The 20,091-nt window shown below is 45.3% G+C and overlaps 2 protein-coding genes across 5 annotated transcripts in view; both read left to right on the forward strand.

The window, feature by feature from the left end:
- The first annotated feature begins 1,674 nt into the window (after window positions 1-1,674).
- stx3a (syntaxin 3a) lies at window positions 1,675-13,418 on the forward strand. 3 transcript variants are annotated; one of them, XM_061245842.1, is made up of 10 exons: window positions 1,675-1,708; window positions 6,221-6,285; window positions 7,328-7,427; window positions 8,358-8,432; window positions 8,892-8,959; window positions 9,677-9,785; window positions 10,758-10,831; window positions 11,394-11,528; window positions 11,902-12,012; window positions 13,341-13,418. In XM_061245842.1, exons 1-10 carry the CDS (start codon window positions 1,675-1,677, stop codon window positions 13,416-13,418), a joined length of 849 nt encoding a protein of 282 aa, XP_061101826.1. The 3 variants fall into 3 exon arrangements, with proteins under 3 accessions (XP_061101826.1, XP_061101824.1, XP_061101825.1); XM_061245840.1 differs by having other exon boundaries at window positions 1,675-1,704; window positions 6,208-6,285; window positions 10,758-10,843; XM_061245841.1 differs by having other exon boundaries at window positions 1,675-1,704; window positions 6,208-6,285.
- A 2,613-nt stretch (window positions 13,419-16,031) lies between these two features.
- Window positions 16,032-20,091, forward strand: part of kdm2aa (lysine (K)-specific demethylase 2Aa) — a 27,957-nt gene continuing 23,897 nt past the window's right edge. For both annotated transcript variants that reach the window (XM_061245251.1, XM_061245253.1), the window contains exon 1: window positions 16,032-17,044. In XM_061245251.1, coding sequence (XP_061101235.1) covers window positions 17,012-17,044 — 33 coding nt within the window. In that variant the 5' untranslated portion in view covers window positions 16,032-17,011. The remainder of the gene's footprint in view (window positions 17,045-20,091) is intronic.

Consider the following 20,091-nt stretch of genomic DNA (forward strand, 5'->3'; position numbering starts at 1 on the left):
TTGCCACGACCACGTGTGAGATTGGTTCACCGTGTAGCTAGGATAGGCTATATAGCATAGTTTCGTGTCTGACTGTATGCGAGGTTTGAAATGTTACACTTTGAACTTAATGGCCAAGATTAATTAAACCGTTTTTCCCGGTTGTATGAAATGTAAGTAGACCCATGTGCGTGAAGAAAAAACTTTTATAATTCTCACGATAAACAATAAATTCTCATGAATTCCACAGAATCAACTGCCAAATTATCTTTCAGCACTAGGTGGCAGCATGGACCATAATATACTTTCAGCTTTATCTCCACTGGGGACACGCTAAGAAGATTGATATGGTAAAATGAAGCTTTTTACATTTTATGGATCGATTTGATCCCAGGGAGGAGTGGGCAAGCTCAGCTTTCTGTTATTGGATTCCATGCTAACCGCTTCATTATTTAACCAACTTCAAATACTTATTTCTTTGACATATTGATTGATTGATTGGCTTGTGAATGTCAGCAGATGACTTGCTATGTCTATTTTATGAAATAATGTACTAATCTGGTTAAAACAATGCTGATGTATTCAGCAAATTAGTTCATGTACTAATCTGGTTAAAACAATGCTGATGTATTCAGCAAATTAGTTCATTATTCTTGGTTAATTGGTGGCAATAAAAACCAGCACATACACAAGACCTCAAGGAAAGGAATTGCCCACCCATGCAATAGATGCACATGGATGTTAAATGCCGTTGGTCGGTTAAAATGAACACTGTATGCCACCGCAGAATAGTGTTAAGGGAAAATGTTGGTTGGATCAAGTCCATTTATTTCTATCTGGCATATACAGGACCACACATTCTGCTATATTTGTTGCTACAAGAATCTGTTTACTCATTTACAATCTTTACTACTCATAATCATTTTTTCGAGTTGACTAAATGATGGTCAAGTTTCACATATTCCAACTGTATTCCACTGCAGTGCGCCAATCAAGAAACAGAATTCACTCATTTTAAAATGTGAAAAACATTTAGTAGTGTGTTGTACATATACATTGTGTAATACCGTATACAAGTGTTGGATTATTGAGGATTGCATTTTTTTTTTTTTTAAGTATATAAGTAGCCTATAAATAAAATTGTACGTGAGAACGGAGCAGGTAATGACAAGCCAGCCTGAACTGATGCGTTTTCTGTAGGCCTACACAGCACGCCTCGTCGCTTAAAAGGTCGGCCAATGCCAGATACTGCACTGATGGTTGGAGATAATATAGACAAGCCAGTGCTTTAAGGACGGAGGGGAGACGCGTACGCATGCGTGAATAGCGGCTAGTGCGCTTTTACAATATGATTACACGGGGAGGGAGAAAGAGATTAACCGCACTGTACACAACTGTTGTTTTAATCCCCCTTGAGAGGATAGGCTTAGCAAAACTACGGGCTTGAAACGCAGCAGCCATATTGTATGGGCACAGCATTGAAAAGCAGTATATCTGTCTTAATTATTACATTAATAAGACATAATTGCAACTGTCTTGTTAACAGAGTGTTTCAAACTTAGTTAGGTTAGCGCCACTCGACTTTTGAAAATTGCCACTGCCACCAAGTCGTAGGCCAGGTTGTCGTTTCTGTTTTACATTAGGATATAGCATATAACATTTTAAGACCAGTGCAGTGTTTTAAAAGTTTCCAAAATGAAAGACCGTTTGGAGCAACTCAAAGCGGTAAGTTTACACCTGCCGTCGTCTATTGAAGTAGTTACAATTATAGATGGAAAACCTGACAGACGGGAATATTCAGATTTCCATGTCGGATTTATTCTCTCAGGCGTGACCGACGTGTGGGTGGAACTCTGTGGTAGCAGAAATTCAAATAGTCAATTTGAATGATTTAATTATTGAAGCGATAGGAGTTCAAATAGTTTGAATCGCATAGTACGAAAACATAATTAAGCGCTTGATGATGGACGAGAGTGGCTAGGTGTTGGTAACTGCATATGGCTTGGTACTTTAAAGCACTCCTGAAAATCTGATTCTGAAAGCAATAAATATCCCACTTTAATTAAACTTTAATTGTTATTATGATAGTGTATTGTTTTGCTGTTGTATTAAATCATCAATGCCAGGAGGTGAATACTAAGTTTATCCAGCTCAGCGCTATAAAATTCTCAACTCGAGAATGAAACCTTGGATCCGTTATTTTTACGACATTTTTGGCTGCTTGCTGTGACTGGTCTGTTCCCATGGCAGCAGCAGTGCAGATGGAGTGTCTGAAAACTGTCAAGTGTCTCATTCTGATGTCACGCGAGGGAATGCGTGCGGATGCCCTCCAGTCCGTTGATGAAACCGAATCTAGACATCTAGATGGTTGTAAATCTGTGACCAAGAGAGGTTTTGACATAAAACAGGCTAATTTGGCCCCAATGTAGCTCAGGTTTGTAGCCTGGGAACGATAGAAACCTTTCACCTTTTCTGGTTTATGCCTGGCTAGACAGGCCTAGATACGGCTAGGTATCTATATGCTCAGGTGAAAACCCGGCTATATTTGGTTGAAAAGTGAAAGGTTTCCAGCCAACGAGGATGTACCCAGGCTGTTGTGCTTATGAATTAGTACGTTTCTGTCAAAATGTCTCTCAGACCCAGATTCCCAGACGTCTAGATTCCGTCTTTTGCTCGCTGGGAAAGCGCTTCTCTTATGCGTGTCCTAGCCGTGACAGTCAGCTGTTCCATGAATGAGGCGCGCAGCCAGGGGGGTCGGGGGCTGGGTGGAGGGATGCCCAGAGGAGGGGGGAGGGGTGCAGGCTGCTGGCGATTACAGGAAAGGGGAAAGAGGAGGATTGTTTTTTTCCTTATTCTTTTTGATCCCAGGGACATATGGTCACTTGTTTATCCTCAATCAGCGCCATGGATTTTGCTGTTTACTTTTCTTTTATTTTTCTATTATAACACAAATGTCGTGTTCGGTAGGTCAGGTTCTGTTTTGTCCTCTCCGTAATAATCAGGATGTATAGCTGTGTTTACTGGGTCTTATTTCTGACAAGACATTCACCCAGCTGGCCAACTCTTACAGTATTGTGTGTGTGTGTGTGTGTGTGTGTGTGTGTGTGTGTGTGTGTGGGTCTGTCTGTGTGTGTGTCTGTGTGTGTGCGTGAACGCATGTGTGCATGCACATGCACGTGCGTGTGTGTGTTTATGAGTGAGTATGCACTGTGTGTGCATGTGTGCATGCATGTGCGTATGTGTGTGCAGTGTCTGTATGTACGTTTGTGTGGCTGCATCTTGCTATGAGTGACTATTTTGCCTGTGATGAAACATAATATTTTTGGAAGATAGTTTCCTGCAGCTATAACATTGGCTTGCCAGGATAAAAACAGCACTGTCTCCTGATATTACTGTGATGAGATTAACTCAGCATCCCTACATTTGTCACCCAAACACTGTTACCTCCAGTGCACACATCATTACATTACATTACATTACTGGCATTTGGCAGACTCTCTTATCCAGAGCGACGTACAGTTGATTAGACGAAGCAGAAGACAGTCCTCCCCTCAAGCAATGCATGGTTAAGGACCTTGCTCAAGGGCCCAAAGGCTATATGTATAGTGGCTACACCCGTGATCGAACTACCGACCTTGTGTGTCCCAGTCATGTACCTTAACCACTACGCTACACATCATCCCAAACACTGTCACCTCCAGTGCACTGCACACACACACACCATCCCAAACACTGCCCCTTCTAGTGCAAACACACACACACACACACACACACACACACAGCCATCATCCCAAACACTGCCCCTTCTAGTGCAAACACACACACACACACACACACACCATCCCAAACACTGCCCCTTCTAGTGCAAACACACACACACAGACATCATCCCAAACACTGCCCCTTCTAGTGCAAACACACACACACAGACATCATCCCAAACACTGCCCCTTCTAGTGCAAACACGCACACACAGACATCATCCCAAACACTGCCCCTTCTAGTGCAAACACACACACACACACACACACACAGCCATCATCCCAAACACTGCCCCTTCTAGTGCAAACACACACACACACACACACACACACACCATCCCAAACACTGCCCCTTCTAGTGCAAACACACACACACAGACATCATCCCAAACACTGCCCCTTCTAGTGCAAACACACACACACACACACAGACATCATCCCAAACACTGCCCCTTCTAGTGCAAACACACACACACACACACACACACCATCCCAAACACTGCCCCTTCTAGTGCAAACACACACACACAGACATCATCCCAAACACTGCCCCCTCTAGTGCAATGCGCTCACACTTACTTCATCCCAAACAGGAAAGAGACCCACACAGACCTCAGGTGATTCTGAGAGAGTTTAATGGGCCAGTTCTGCCATTCATTCCTGCAAAACTAACCGAGGGTATATAAACTAACTGAGGGTATATAAACTAACCAAGGGTATATAAACTAACTGAGGGTATATAAACTAACCAAGGGTATATAAACTAACCGAGGGTATATAAACTGGCATGCAGTCTGTTTGTGCTGTCATACATCCCCTTATAAAATTGCCCAGCTAATACAAAATGTTCTCACAATGTTACTGAATGTTTTATTGATGTTTTATCACGGCCACTACAGGGGAACGTTGTGAGAATGTTTTGCGTTCGCTGGGTGGTTTAACACAGAGTCTCCTGGAGGGGCTCCTACTGGGGTAGTTAACTTACCCCTCCATTTGAGTTCACTCACATACTGGGGTAGTCAAGTGCGTTTTAGGTGGGTTAAATGCGGGTGTATGTGTGTGTGAGGTTCTTTTAGGTGGGCTGAGTGTGTGTGTGAGGTTCTTTAAGGTGGGTTACCTGTGTGTGTGTGTATGTGTGTGTGTGTGTGTGAGAGGTTCTTTAAGGTGGGTTACCTGTGTGTGTGTGTATGTGTGTGTGTGTGTGTGAGGTTCTTTAAGGTGTGTTAAGTGTGTGTATGTGTGTGTGTCAGGTATTTTAAGGTGGGTTAAGTTTGTGTGTATGTGTGAGGTTCTTTAAGGTTGGTTTAGTCTGTGTGTGTGTGTGTGTGTGTGTGTGTGTGTGTGTGAGAGGTTCTTTCAGGTGGGTTAAGTGTGTGTGTGTGAGAGGTTCTTTTAGGTGGGTTAAGTGTGTGTGTGTGCGAGGTTCTTTAAGGTGGGTTCCATGTGTGGTGAGGCAGGATGACCCAGGTTTTTGTGTATTCCTATGTACCTATATCCTATATCCTATATACCTATATCCTATATCCTATATCCTGTATCCTATATCCTATATCCTGTATCCTGTATCCTATATCCTGTATCCTATATCCTATATCCTATATCCTGTATCCTATATCCTATATCCTATAATGGTTATAGTTTATCTTGTCTGTGCGCTGCCTCTCTCTCTCTATCCCTCTTTCTCACTCTCTCAGTCTCTATCCCTCTCTCTCTCACTCTATCCCCCTCTCTCTCACTCTCGCTCTATCCCTCTCTATCCCTCTCTCTCACTCTCGCTCTATCCCTCTCTATCCCTCTCTCTCTGGTGCTCCGTGACTGGAACATACATGGCGTGTTCTAAGCATGTGCGGCTAAGTGATGTGTTCTAAGCGTGTGTGGCTATGTGACGTGTTCTAAGCGTGTGCGGCTACATGGCGTGTTCTAAGCGTGTGCGGCTACGTGACGTGTTCTAAGCGTGTGCGGCTACGTGGCGTGTTCTAAGCGTGTGCGGCTACGTGGCGTGTTCTAAGCGTGTGTGGCTACATGGCGTGTTCTAAGCGTGTGCGGCTACGTGGCGTGTTCTAAGCGTGTGTGGCTACATGGCGTGTTCTAAGCGTGTGCGGCTACGTGACGTGTTCTAAGCGTGTGCGGCTACGTGGCGTGTTCTAAGCGTGTGTGGCTACATGGCGTGTTCTAAGCGTGTGCGGCTACGTGACATGTTCTAAGCGTGTGCGGCTACGTGGCGTTTTCTAAGCGTGTGTGGCTACATGGCGTGTTCTAAGCGTGTGCGGCTACGTGGCGTGTTCTAAGCGCGTGTGCCTACGTGACATGTTCTAAGCGTGTGCAGCTACGTGACATGTTCTAAGCGTGTGCGGCTACGTGGCGTGTTCTAAGCGTGTGCGGCTACGTGGCGTGTTCTAAGCGTGTGCGGCTACGTGACATGTTCTAAGCGTGTGCGGCTACGTGATGTGTATCTGCCTCTTCGCAGACGTGTGACACAGATGATGCAGACGAAGTTGAGGTCGCCGTGGACAATGCTGCGTTTATGGACGAGTTCTTTTCCCAGGTAAAGGTGTCTGTACTTCTCATTGTGAGTCTGTACTGTGCTGTATGTGTGGGATGGTCTGTACTGTGCTGTATGTGTCAGGTGGTCTGTATGTGCTGTATGTGTCAGGTGGTCTGTATGTGCTGTATGTGTGGGATGGTCTGTACTGTGCTGTATATGTGAGATGGTCTGTACTGTGCTGTATGTGTGGGATGGTCTGTACTGTGCTGTATGTGTGAGATGGTCTGTACTGTGCTGTATGTGTGGGATGGTCTGTACTGTGATGTATGTGTGGGATGGTCTGTACTGTGCTGTATGTGTGAGATAGTCTGTACTGTGTTGTATGTGTGGGATGGTCTGTATGTGCTGTATGTGTGGGATGATCTGTACTGTGCTGTATGTGTGGGATGGTCTGTACTGTGTTGTATGCGTGGGATGGTCTGTATGTGCTGTATGTGTGGGATGATCTGTACTGTGCTGTATGTGTGGGATGGTCTGTACTGTGTTGTATGTGTGGGATGGTCTGTATGTGCTGTATGTGTGGGATGATCTGTACTGTGTTGTATGTGTGAGATGGTCTGTACTGTGCTGTATGTGTGGGATGGTCTGTATGTGCTGTATGTGTGGGATGATCTGTACTGTGCTGTATGTGTGGGATGGTCTGTACTGTGTTGTATGTGTGGGATGGTCTGTATGTGCTGTATGTGTGGGATGATCTGTACTGTGCTGTATGTGTGAGATGATCTGTACTGTGCTGTATGTGTGAGATGATCTGTATGTGCTGTATGTGTGGGATGGTCTGTATGTGCTGTATGTGTGGGATGATCTGTACTGTGCTGTATGTGTCAGGTGGTCTGTATGTGCTGTATGTGTCAGGTGGTCTGTATGTGTGGGATGGTCTGTATGTGCTGTATGTGTCAGGTGGTCTGTATGTGCTGTATGTGTGAGATGGTCTGTACTGTGCTGTATGTGTGAGATGGTCTGTACTGTGCTGTATGTCTGAGATGGTCTGTACTGTATCAGGTCAGTGTTGTCAGTATGCAAAGATTCTGCTCTGGCTCAGATTGAAGAGATCAGGACCAGCATCGACAAGATAGATGAGAACGTAGTTGAAGTCAAGAAGCTCTACTCCGTCATCCTCTCTGCCCCGACGTCAGATCAGAGTATGTACACACACACACACACACACTCACACTCATACACACACACACACACACACACTCACACTCACACTCATACACACACACACACTCACACTCACACTCACACTCATACACACACACACACTCACACACACTCACACTCACACATGCACACGCACACGCACACACACACTCACACACACACACACAGACTCACACACAGTCACACACCCACACAAACACTCACACACACACATTCACACACGCACTCACACACACACTCACACTCATACACACACACACACACTCACACACTCACACTCATACACACACACACACACACTCACACACACTCACACTCACACACACACATGCACACACACACACTCACACTCATACACACACACACACACTCACACACTCACACTCACACTCATACACACACACACACACACTCACACTCACACTCATACACACACACACACACTCACACACTCACACTCACACTCATACACACACACACACTCACACTCACACTCACACTCATACACACACACTCACACTCACACTCATACACACACACACTCACACTCACACACACACATGCACACGCACACACACACTCACTCACACACACACACACACAGACTCACACACAGTCACACACCCACACAAACACTCACACACACACATTCACACACGCACTCACACACACACATTCACGCACAAACACTCACACACACACATTCACACACGCACTCACACACACACATTCACGCACACACACTCACACACGCACACTGACACACTCACACTCACACACACACACTCACACTCAGGCACACACTCACATTGCCCTACTCTAAACTGTCCTCTGTCTCAACCATGTTATGCCCCCCTCTCTCTTCTTGTGTCTCATCTGGCTCTTGCGCTGTCTCTCTTTCTCCTCAGAAACACAGGATGACTTGGAAGCCGTCACCAACGACATTAAGAAACTGGCCAACAACGCTCGCAACAAGCTCAAAAGTGAATGGAGAGCAGGGAGTCACGGCGCTCCGCACCGCGCGCGCCTGAATTATGAATGATGAGAACATACAGTCAGACCTGGGTCAAATACATCATTGTTTTGGATTCAAATGCTTTTCTACACATTACAGAACTTGTTTCACGTATTGGAACCTCTGAAAAAGTGCAAACCCTGCCTTCTGGTCCTCTTGGTTGGCTCAGTTGCCCCAGGCAAGATCAGTCATTCACAGAAAAGTATTTGAATCCAAAGAAATGACGTATTTGACCCAGGTCTGCATATGGTGCACAGTGAGGGCACACACAGGTTGAATTTATGCTAGAAATACTAGTGCTGGCAAATCCACACTTACTAAGCCCTATTAGAAGTGTAATGTGCAGACGTTTCAGTGTCGTTACACCTGAATGGAGTCTTCATCAGACCTCTTCATCCTGCCAAAGTTATTATTGTTTGTGTGGCAGGCATCGAGCGAAACCTGGAGACGAACGAGGAGAGAGTGTCGGCTGACATGCGTATCCGGAAATCTCAGGTATGGAATGAGATTATGACCGATAATAAATAATAAAGGTTTCTTCTTCAAACTCATGTCTGTGTGAGCGTGACTTCAGTGTATACTCACTGAGCACTTTATTCGGAACACCTGTACACCTGCACACCTGTGCACCTGCTTATTCGTGCGATTATCTAATCGGCCAATTGTGTGGCAGCAGTGCAATGCATGTATGGGTCAGGAGCTTCACGTAATGTTCACATCAACCATCAGAATGGGGAGGAAATAAAATGTAAGTGACTTTGACCGTGGAATGATTGTTGGTGAGTATCTCAGAAACTGCTGATATCCTGGGATTTTCAGGCACAACAGTCACTAGAGTTTACAGAGAGGGTGGGAAAAACAAAAAACATCCAGTGAGCAGAAGTTCTGCGGGCAGAAACACCTTGTCCATGAGAGAGGTCTGAGGGGAAGAGCCAGACTGGTCAAAGCTGACAGGAAGGTGCCAGTAACGTAAATAACCGCACAGTACAACAGTGGTATGCAGAAGAGCATCTCTGAACACACAACATGTCAAACCTCCTAGTGGATTGGCTACAGCAGCAGGAGACTTAATACGTCAAAGAAATAAGTCTAATGAAAGTCTGTGAAAGTCATTCTGTATAAGAGTGTCTGCTGAATGCCTGTGATCTGTAGATGTGATCTGATTGGCTGTTTGGGAATGATGTCGTTCTTCACCTCTTCGCCTCTTCCCAGCATGCCATTCTGTCCAGGAAGTTTGTGGAGGTGATGACCAAGTACAACGAGGCCCAGGTGGACTTCAGAGAGAGGAGCAAAGGCCGGATTCAGAGACAACTGGAGATCAGTGAGTCTCTCTAACGCACATATACACAGAGCACACACACACAAACACACACACACACACACACACACAGAGCACACACAGAGCACACACACGCACACACACACAGAGCACACACACACACACATGCACTCACACACATACACACACGCAGCTCGTACACACACCTAGCACACACACACACAGAGTACACACACACACATGCACTCACACACACATACACACACACAGAGTGCGCACACACAGAACACACACACAATTACACAGAGCAAACGCACACACACACATAGAGCATGCACACACACACATGCAAACGCACACACAGAGTGTGCACACACGAAGAGCACACACTCACACACACACACACAGAGCACACACTCACACACACACTCACACACACACACACACAGAGCACACACTCACACACACACTCACACACACACACACACAGAGCACACACTCACACACACACACACACACACACAGAGCACACACACACACACACTCACACACACACTCACACACATACTCACACACACATAAACAGAGCATTCAGAACAAAATCATTTTTTTCCTTTGATTGTATGATTTGGTAAGTAACACCTCTGTGAATGTGATGGTGTGATAAAGTTTAAAGTTTTAACATTTATGTCAGTGCTGTGTGTGTTAAAGTGTGTGTCAGTGCTGTGTGTGTTAAGGTGTGTGTCAGTGCTGTGTGTGTTAAAGTGTGTGTCAGTGCTGTGTGTGTTAAGGTGTGTGTCAGTGCTGTGTGTGGTAAAGTGTGTGTCAGTGCTGTGTGTGTTAAGGTGTGTGTCAGTGCTGTGTGTGGTAAAGTGTGTTTCAGTGCTGTGTGTGTTAAGGTGTGTGTCAGTGCTGTGTGTGTTAAAGTGTGTGTCAGTGCTGTGTGTGTCAGTGCTGTGTGTGTTAAAGTGTGTGTCAGTGCTGTATTAACCCTTTATCCTGTGTCCTCTCCAGCTGGTAAAACTACAACTGATGAAGAGCTGGAGGAGATGCTGGAAGGGGGGAATGCCGCAGTTTTCACTGCAGGGGTAATCCACAGTGTGTGTGTGTGTGTGAGTGTGTGTGTGTGTGTGCGTGTGTGTGAGTGTGTGTGTGTGTGTGCGTGTGTGTGAGTGTGTGTGTGTGTGTGTGTACATGTGTGTGTGAGTGTGTGTGTGTATGTGTGAGTGTGAGTGTGTGTGCGTGTATGTGTGTGTGTGAGTGTGTGTGTACGTGTGTGTGAGTGTATGTGTGCGTGTGCGCGTGTATGTGTGTGTGTGCGCATTAGTGTGTGTGTGTGCGTGTGAGTGTGTGTGTGTGTGCATGTGTGTGTGTGTAGTGTGTATAGTGTGCGTATATATTGTGTATTTGTGTGTGTGTGTGTGTGTGTGTGTAGTGTGTGTATAGTGTGTGTGCCTGTGTATGTGTGCGCATGTGTGTACAGTGTAGTGTGTGTGTAGGGTGTGTGTGTATAGTGTAGTGTGTGTTTGCCTGTGTATGTGTGCACATGTGTGTACAGTGTAGTGTGTGTGTAGGGTGTGTGTGTATAGTGTGTATACTGTGTATGTATTTGTGTATTGTTTAATTTGCTATTAACCCTTCCCCCTGCAGATCATGGACTCAGGCATCTCCAGGCAGGCTCTGAGTGAGATCGAGGCTCGGCACAAAGACATCGTGCGTCTGGAGAGCAGCATCAAGGAGCTGCACGACATGTTCGTGGACATCGCCATGCTGGTGGAGAACCAGGTACGTCCTGTCTGCCTGCCTGCCTGCCTGCCTGCCTGTCTGCCTGTCTGCCTGTCTGTCTGCCTGACTGTCTGCCTGCCTACCTGCCTGCCCTCCTGTCTGCCTGTCTGTCTGCCTGACTGTCTGACTGCCTGTCTGACTGCCTGTCTGTCTGACTATCTGTCCGTCCATCTGTCTGTCTGTCTATCTGTACATCTACCTGTCTGCCTGCCTATCTGTGTGTCCGTTTGTCTGCACTAGAACCAAGATCAATTCAGGTCCATCAAATTCATTTACATTCACTTATGTTCTGTGAGTATTGTTTTGGTTGATTCATTGAATTTCCACTCATAACCCCACCCCCTTGCATGCCCCCCCCCCCTCTACCTGCTAGGGTGGCATGATTGACAGGATCGAGAGCAATATGGACCAATCAGTGGGCTTTGTGGAGCGGGCGGTGGCCGACACCAAGAAAGCAGTGAAGTTCCAGGCAGAGGCTCGCCGGGTGAGTGGCAGAGAGGGAACCCCCCTCCTCTTCCTCAGAATCCACTCTTACACCCACATGCACACACACACACCCAGATACACACACACACGCGCACACACACACCCGGATACACACACGCGCACACACACACCCGGATACACACACACACGCACACACACACCCGGATACACACACACGCGCACACACACCCAGATACACATACACACACACCCGGATACACACACACACACACCCGGATACACACACACACACCCGGATACACACACACACACACCCAGATACACACACACGCGCACACACACACACCCAGATACACACACACACGCACACACACCCAGATACACACACACACACACCCGGATACACACACACACACACCCGGATACACACACACACACCCAGATACACACACACACACGCACACACACACCCAGATACACACACACGCGCGCACACACACACCCGGATACACACACACGCGCAGACACACACCCAGATACACACACACACGCACACACACACCCAGATACACACATGCGCACACACACACCCAGATACACACACACACGTGCATACACACACCCAGATACACACACACGCGCACACGCACACCCAGATACACACACGCGCACACACACACCCAGATACACACACAGGCGCACACACACACCCGGATACACACACACGCGCACACACACACCCAGATACACACACACACGCACACACACACCCGGATACACACACGCGCACACACACACCCAGATACACACACACGCGCACACACACACCCGGATACACACACACACGCGCACACACACACCCGGATACACACACGCGCGCACACGCACACCCAGATACACACACACGCGCACACACACGCATGCACACGCACACACACACACATGCGCACGCACACACACGCGCATGCACGTGCACACACACACATACGCACACATACGGACACACACACGCACACACACAGCAAGTTTAGTACTCTCTGGCACTTTCTTTCTGTTTATTCTGTCTCTGTTGATTTCCTGTTTACGTTGCTGCTGGAAGTGGTGTTGGTTAGCCAGTAGGGGGAGATCTTGTCTTTTCCAATTATTATTTATGAAAATAATTCAAAATGTATTGGTCTTCTCTGTATTCTCTTCTCTGAATGGTTTGACTTTCGGCCCTGTTTTACTTCTCTTTGCTTCTGGCATATGTTTGTTGCTTCCTTCTTTTTACCAACTAATTCTGTCATTTATTCTCACTGTTCTACTCTCTGTCTGCCCTCCCTCTCTCTTCCTCTTTGCCTCTCACACGCTCTTCCTCCTCTGTAGAAGAAAATGATGATCATGTTATGCTGTGTGATTCTGGTCATCATCCTTGTCTCTGTAGTGTACAGCTTCGTCACATAGAAACCTGCAGGTAAAAACAACACTGTGCCTGTGAAATATACCTTAGTGTACCATAGAAACCAGCAGGTAAAGAGCTAACACTGTCATTGTGAAATATACCTTCATGTGCCATAGGAACTGGCAGGTAAGGGACTGTATGATGTGGTATCTTGCTGTTAATTAGCTTACAATTCATCAATTCAAGCAGTTGCTTATACAACTAATTCACCTTGCTTGTGTACTTACAATGTTGACAGCTGTGATCTGAAATTCACCAACAAATGTAACATCTTGCTTCAACCTATAATTCAGTTCCAATGCCATTTTCTTTATGTACTTTTACTCTTGATTTTATGTGTGCCTATGCTTGTGTGAGTTACAACTTATTTTTCTTAATTGCAGGAATTCAGAAGCCCCCTGCATCCTGCCTGGATTACAAGAGCAATAATTGAATTGAGAAATGAGCAATACATCATTAGAAGAGAGAGATACATGCCTATCTGTCTGTCATTTCTCTCTCTCCTTTGAGATTCAGTCACTCACCTCGACCATCTCTCACCTTCTGTTTCCTCTCCAGAATGGACTTGCATTGGTTTTCGATGTTAAAGGCAGGAATCACACATATAGTTTATATGTAACTTATGACCGAAATCCTCAACAAAAATACATTCAGATGCTGTAGTATTTTTTTATAGGTAATTTAGTGACAGTGGTGATGATGGAAATTTGTATTTAAAAAATCTGAGTGAAACAGTACCCTCCACTGTATTCAGGACATGTGTGAATAACAAGTCAGCGGATCTAAAGCAAAGACGTACGTTTTCTTGTGTTACGAGTTTGCTATTGCAGTGAGATAAAATGCACAACGCCGCTGAGGTTAAAGCCAAGATGAGACGCAGCCCTCTGAGATGCTGTTAAACTTCTACGGTCATAGTTACCTCTGCTAGTTAGCTACATATCAGCATTGCAAGGGTTTGTAGAGATCTGTGTGTGTGTGTGTGTGTGTGGGTGTGTGTATGTTTCTGTGTGTTCATTCCCCAATTGGCTAGTAATTAATTTGTAGCTCTGCCGTAGGTAGCATGTTTATACCAGCCTTTTTACTTTATTAAGTATACATTCATGTTTCTGTAGTGATGACTGTCTGTTGATGATCCTTGTTAAAAAATAAAAATGAATTCAACTTTGAGAATGTGCCCTATGTGTGTTTGTTTTGAAACCTGATCCTCTGGGTGTTGTAAAACATTTGATATTAGAATGAAGACATTGAGTCACGAGAGTTGGGTCACTTACAGGTCATTACAAAGCTACTACTAGTTTATTTTCCTATGAAAAACAAAGAAATTCTAAATGCCAATGCATTAAATGGAAAGCTGTGTGGAATTCCAGTAGATTATATTCTGTTAACAACAAAATGTGTGAAGTGTCGTATACAATAATTAATTTTATATATCGATAAAATTATAGAAACCATGTTGATGAACTGGTAAACTGGTCAGAGTAAAGATGAAACATGATTATTTACCCTATTTATTCATTTCATTATATTCATGCCATTATTGAACATTTTTGTATTACTACTGGTTTACAGATCAAATTGAATTGAAATTATGTATTACTTTAAGTTTCAGTTTCATTAATCTTCCTTTAGTTTATGGCAAATATATCCATTAATATAAATGGATTGAAGAAAAACTACGGTAATCTGTTTAAACTGAACTCTGATTGCTATTTCTTTTAAATCTTTAAACTAATCCTGAAGCAATTAGTACATGGAGAATCTGTGAATAATTTAATGGAATTTAACAGAAATGTGAAATATGCAATTAGAGCTACCACTTATTTCCATTGACTTATATACTCTGCCATTACATGTTAATGTATGTAAAAAAGCGCATTATTAAAATATTAAACCAATAAAAAGGACTAGGGAAAAAAATTGTTACTATTCCCTTTTCTTCGCTAAGGTGCAACGGGAAGATAACAATTATCAATTTCGATCAGCCGCCATATTTTGTAGCCAATCAGCAGTCACTACTTGAATTTAAACTCCCATTCAATGGCAGATTTTCTATTTCAATAGCCGTTGTTTAAACCTTCAGCACCCAATCCTGAAGCAATCGAGTTTATCCTTCAACTGCTGTGAATGGTCAGTACGCGAACTGGTCATCGAACGTAGAGAGAATACAACGCATTTAGCGACGATTGGCCCAAATAATGACCGTGCAGCATTAGGCCATTCAGAATCGAATGCGCTGTGTACTTGTTGATTAAAGTATTCTCATCGTGTGTTCGTTGAATAACAAGACGTGCCAATACGGATAAGATGTCACCAAGAAGGGTGGCCACTCATTGGCGTCCTCGGTGACCCCGTTTTGATATTACACCCAATGGCTGCTTTCCTTTTGTTGATCGACATGAATTCCCCATCTGTGAGAACCCATTTTGTTTTTCACCCGTGCTGCCATTGGTTATCTTCCATCTGCTAAACTTTTTGGTCTGCACGTCCAATCCTGTTCCTACAATTCCCACTCAAAGTGGCAGCACAACAGACCAATTGTAACACCGCCGGCTGCACCGTTTTCCTCAGGCATTGGCGCATTTGTGGCGGGGGGCGGGTTTTCGGAGGAAGCCAGTGCTGTTTTGTGACGACTTGAAAATGGCGGCGAGTGGCAGACCACATTAACTTTATCGGATAATAACACCAACGACAGCGATTTAAAACGAGAATACTCGCGTATGGGAATAAACTACGAGCGAACCCGGAACGTGATATCAGAGGTCTCAAGGACAACAACGGAGCTACTACATCGTCTGACTTTTTCAACCGAAACGACGGAAAGTTCTTCCTAAATAATAGCTGCCGTTGAATTTTAAACTTGGACGTTCCGTGCTCGTGAAAGCCAGTTAGCCAGCTACATAGTTCGTTATTTGGCAGGCGAGGTGTAAGACAACTTCTCCCAGTCTTATCAGCCACAACGACAATCACAAGGGACATCAGTAGATTGTGGGTTAGCTAAGAAACCTCACAGCTACCATTCGTGTAAGCGGTCTGTACGTTAGCTAAATACACCCTTCCCGTGTAGCTAGCTTCGATAGCTAGCTAGGTTAATCCAGCTGGCTAACGCGCTAACGACGTTAAGAACCAGCGAGCTGCTTCGTTCTCTCGACATCGTTTTTGTGTGGCTTTTGCGATGGTTCCTTTTAGTGCGGGATAGCTAGCTAGCTTGTTAGCTATAGTAGCTAGCTGGCGAGCTAATTTATAGACCATTCATTGTATACAGTTATATAATAAAGATCTTATATTTTTATAGATTTTCATTATTTTTATAACTGATTTTTATTTTGAGGTTGGTGGTATGTTTAGTTTTGCGACTTATGTTGCAAGGCTCCTTTCAGTTAACGATAACTTAGCTAGCCAGCCTACGTGCTAAAAGGGTATCTTCAGTCACGCTCTTAATTTGTTATTTCTTGCTATGTTTAATTTCAACATATAGCTATATAACACGTACTTGGATAATATCGACAGTAAATACTGGATACTTTGAACAGTGATTCGCCGTGGGGAGCGAATCAGTCCGTTATAAAGCCAAGTTACTGTCCAAAATACGTTGATCATGGAAGACCGTCCTCGATACAGCAAGCGATTGGTAAGTTCTGTCCTATTAATATGTTTAAAAGTATGAACGTTATGTAAATTATTTGGTGTCGTTTGGACTTTATATTTTGTATTATTATTTTCTGCTATTGTCGACAAGACCCTAAAAGTTGCATAGCTATCCAAGCAACAAGCAGCCGTGAGTTCAACTTGAGATGGCTAAGTTAGCTAGCAAGGTTTCAAACGGTCCATTGGTTTATCACGGGTTGGCATACTTGTCTGATTTCATCTGGACTTGTAAGTGTTATTATTAAATAACAAAGAGAACCGAAAACGGATAGTTTTGCAGCAACTCAAAGTAGAATGACCTCGAGTATAACGTACTAGCCAGCTAAGTCGCACTTAGAACCGAAGTTAGTTTGTCAGTCAGATAAGTTCGGTGATGGACCGTCCTGTTGAACATAGCTGATTTAACTTGTTTTGACTGCATCTTAACGGAAAAGGTAGACTACCACATGGATTTTGGCTGAGAAGTTTAGTTCTTGTAACGTTAGTGCATTGTCTGATCTCCTTCTTCTCGGTGCGTGGAACTGTACGTTGCCCTGTTTGTCTGGCACTTGAGAACCTATTTGCTTGTAAAATTACATTTATATTGCTACTAATCGTGAACAAAGTAGTCGGAGTTGCAACGAACTTAATTTTTCCCTTATTGAACTTCAATGGGGCTGTAGAATGGTACATGACCAGGTCAAATGAACTGTAAATGAACTGTCTCACGGTACACTGGGTGATGGGTATTTTCGTCAGTGACCTCGCGCCACCTTTCTTATGTTTTGAGCGGCCGCAGTTATAATAATATGTTATGACTTAGAATTGTTGAGCTCTGATATTGTGTGCAGAAAAACGAAGTGCACATACTTCGTGGAAATGTGTTTATTGATTTGGTACGGTTAAAAAGAAACTAGTCTCATAATGATGACTAACGTTTAATAATGCAATGCCACGCTCGTGTTTGTAATGTCAGCTAATGTTTTTATGCGAGAGATGCTCATATTCAGTGCCTTTTATAACAGACACAGACACGGCGTGTTTCCAGACGCGCGCTGTTTTACTCGGGATCATTAACGAGGACTGTAGCTGTGTTGGCTTTTATCCTGGTTTGCCTGGTTAGCCGCGTGTTTGTATCTGTCCCTGAGACCCCTCTCTGGCCGGCACAGAGACCTGGCCGCTGTTAAAAACAGAGGGCTGGAATGGCGCTCAATTCGCCCAGTTATCTGTCGGGTGGCTGATGTCGCTGCTGAAGGGGAACTGTGTTCTGGGGTGGGTCACAGATGGGTTTCATTGCCCCCACGATCAGTCGCTATTGAGTGAGGAGCCGGCTCATTATTACTGTTAGGGTGTGGTCATGACCCCACGTCACTGGGGCACGCTGTGGGTCAATTCTATCTGCTACTGTAGACCAGGGGTGTCCAAACCAAGTCCAGCAGGCCTATACTGGGTGCAGCATTTTCATTACCTCAGCACTGACACCTGATTCTCCTCATCGCGGTCTTGGTTGAGGATTATGATTAGTTGGTTACATTAATCAGGTGGGCTAAAACAACAACTTGTGCCCTGTTTCGCAAAGCAGGATTACTGAGCTGGATTACTGTGCTGAGTAAAACCCGGAACCCTCCCAAATCTTGGAACATGGACTGTAAGTAAAAAGAGCTGTTCTGCGGTTTACTCAGTGCAGTTATCAAGCTAACTCGGTAGTCCTGCTTTGTGATAGGCTCCCCCCTGAACTCTCACCAGGAGATGGCTGACATGGTCCAGACATTACCGCTTCTCTACAAGCCCAAGCACCGGACTGCCTGGGCCCACAGGCCCTATGGCTCACCCACAGGCCCTATGGCTCACCCACAGGCCCTATGCCTCACCCACAGGCCCTATGCCTCACCCACAGGCCCTATGGCTCACCCACAGGCCCTATGCCTCACCCACAGGCCCTATGGCTCACCCACAGGCCCTATGGCTCACCCACAGGCCCTATGCCTCACCCACAGGCCCTATGGCTCACCCACAGGCCCTATGCCTCACCCACAGGCCCTATGGCTCACCCACAGGCCCTATGCCTCACCCACAGGCCCTATGGCTCACCCACAGGCCCTATGGCTCACCCACAGGCCCTATGGCTCACCCACAGGGCCTATGCCTCACCCACAGGCCCTATGCCTCACCCACAGGCCCTATGGCTCAGACACTGCTGTGCTCATCACCCCAGACTGCCTGGGCCCTCAGGCCCTATGGCTCACACACTGCTGTGCTCATCACCCCCCTGGGCTCAGGGTGTGCAGGGGCCACACACTGATATGATTATTGGTCATTCCAGTGTTGGAAGGTTAAAAATACAGATGGAAAAGTAGGTGTTGTCTCGGTAGTTGACTTGCCACGTCATGCAGGCGGACACACCCCGGCAGAGCAGCGAGTCCCTCTGCTGGGTTTGGGCGCGGCAGAACGCACAGGAGCCGGGCTATGTGCTGTGACTGCCGTGTATTTTTTGACCGTATCGCTAATCCGCAAACGGATCAGTTTTACGTAAAATTAATTTCTTGTGTACACCATCCATGGTTTATTAGCACCCCCAGACGTACTTTGATCAAATGAGGTGTCGTAAAACGCTACGCTAGCGCTGCTGATGACATCAAGTCCTAACTTGATAAAATGGGATTTTGTGTGTTTTTCAGTTGTAAAGAGTTGCCTGACTCAGTGTCAAGTGGAATTTTTGCTGGATAAATATTACTTGTAATAGCCCATGTCTGCATTGAGGCAGAATTTTTTTCATGTATAAAGAAGAACATTTGTTATAGAATATTTCAGATAGTTAACAGGGTTTACGTACAATCCTTCACAAAGTTTCCTCCATCCTTTTTTTATTTTTATTTTTATTTTTTTTTTGGCCATTAATTGATTGGCTGAGCTCTCCTTTGTAGAAAAACTACTGACAATCAGGGGGCAGTCTGTTGCCTAGTGGCTAAGGTACATGACTTGGACCCGGAAGGTTGGTGGTTGAAGTCCCGGTGTGGTCACTCGAGGGGTCTGCAGGCTCGCCCTCATCCG

The sequence above is a fragment of the Conger conger genome, chromosome 6 (assembly GCF_963514075.1).
Source record: "Conger conger chromosome 6, fConCon1.1, whole genome shotgun sequence".
Lineage (NCBI taxonomy): Eukaryota > Metazoa > Chordata > Actinopteri > Anguilliformes > Congridae > Conger > Conger conger.

What these genes read in the sequence shown, in the direction of transcription:
- stx3a (XM_061245840.1), top strand. Translation starts at nt 1,675, where the DNA reads ATGAAAGACCGTTTGGAGCAACTCAAAGCG. An exon ending in GTTTGGAGCAACTCAAAGCG is followed by an intron (nt 1,705 to 6,207) that starts GTAAGTTTACAC and finishes GCCTCTTCGCAG; the next exon opens with ACGTGTGACACAGATGATGC. An exon ending in TCAGAGACAACTGGAGATCA is followed by an intron (nt 9,786 to 10,757) that starts GTGAGTCTCTCT and finishes TGTCCTCTCCAG; the next exon opens with CTGGTAAAACTACAACTGAT.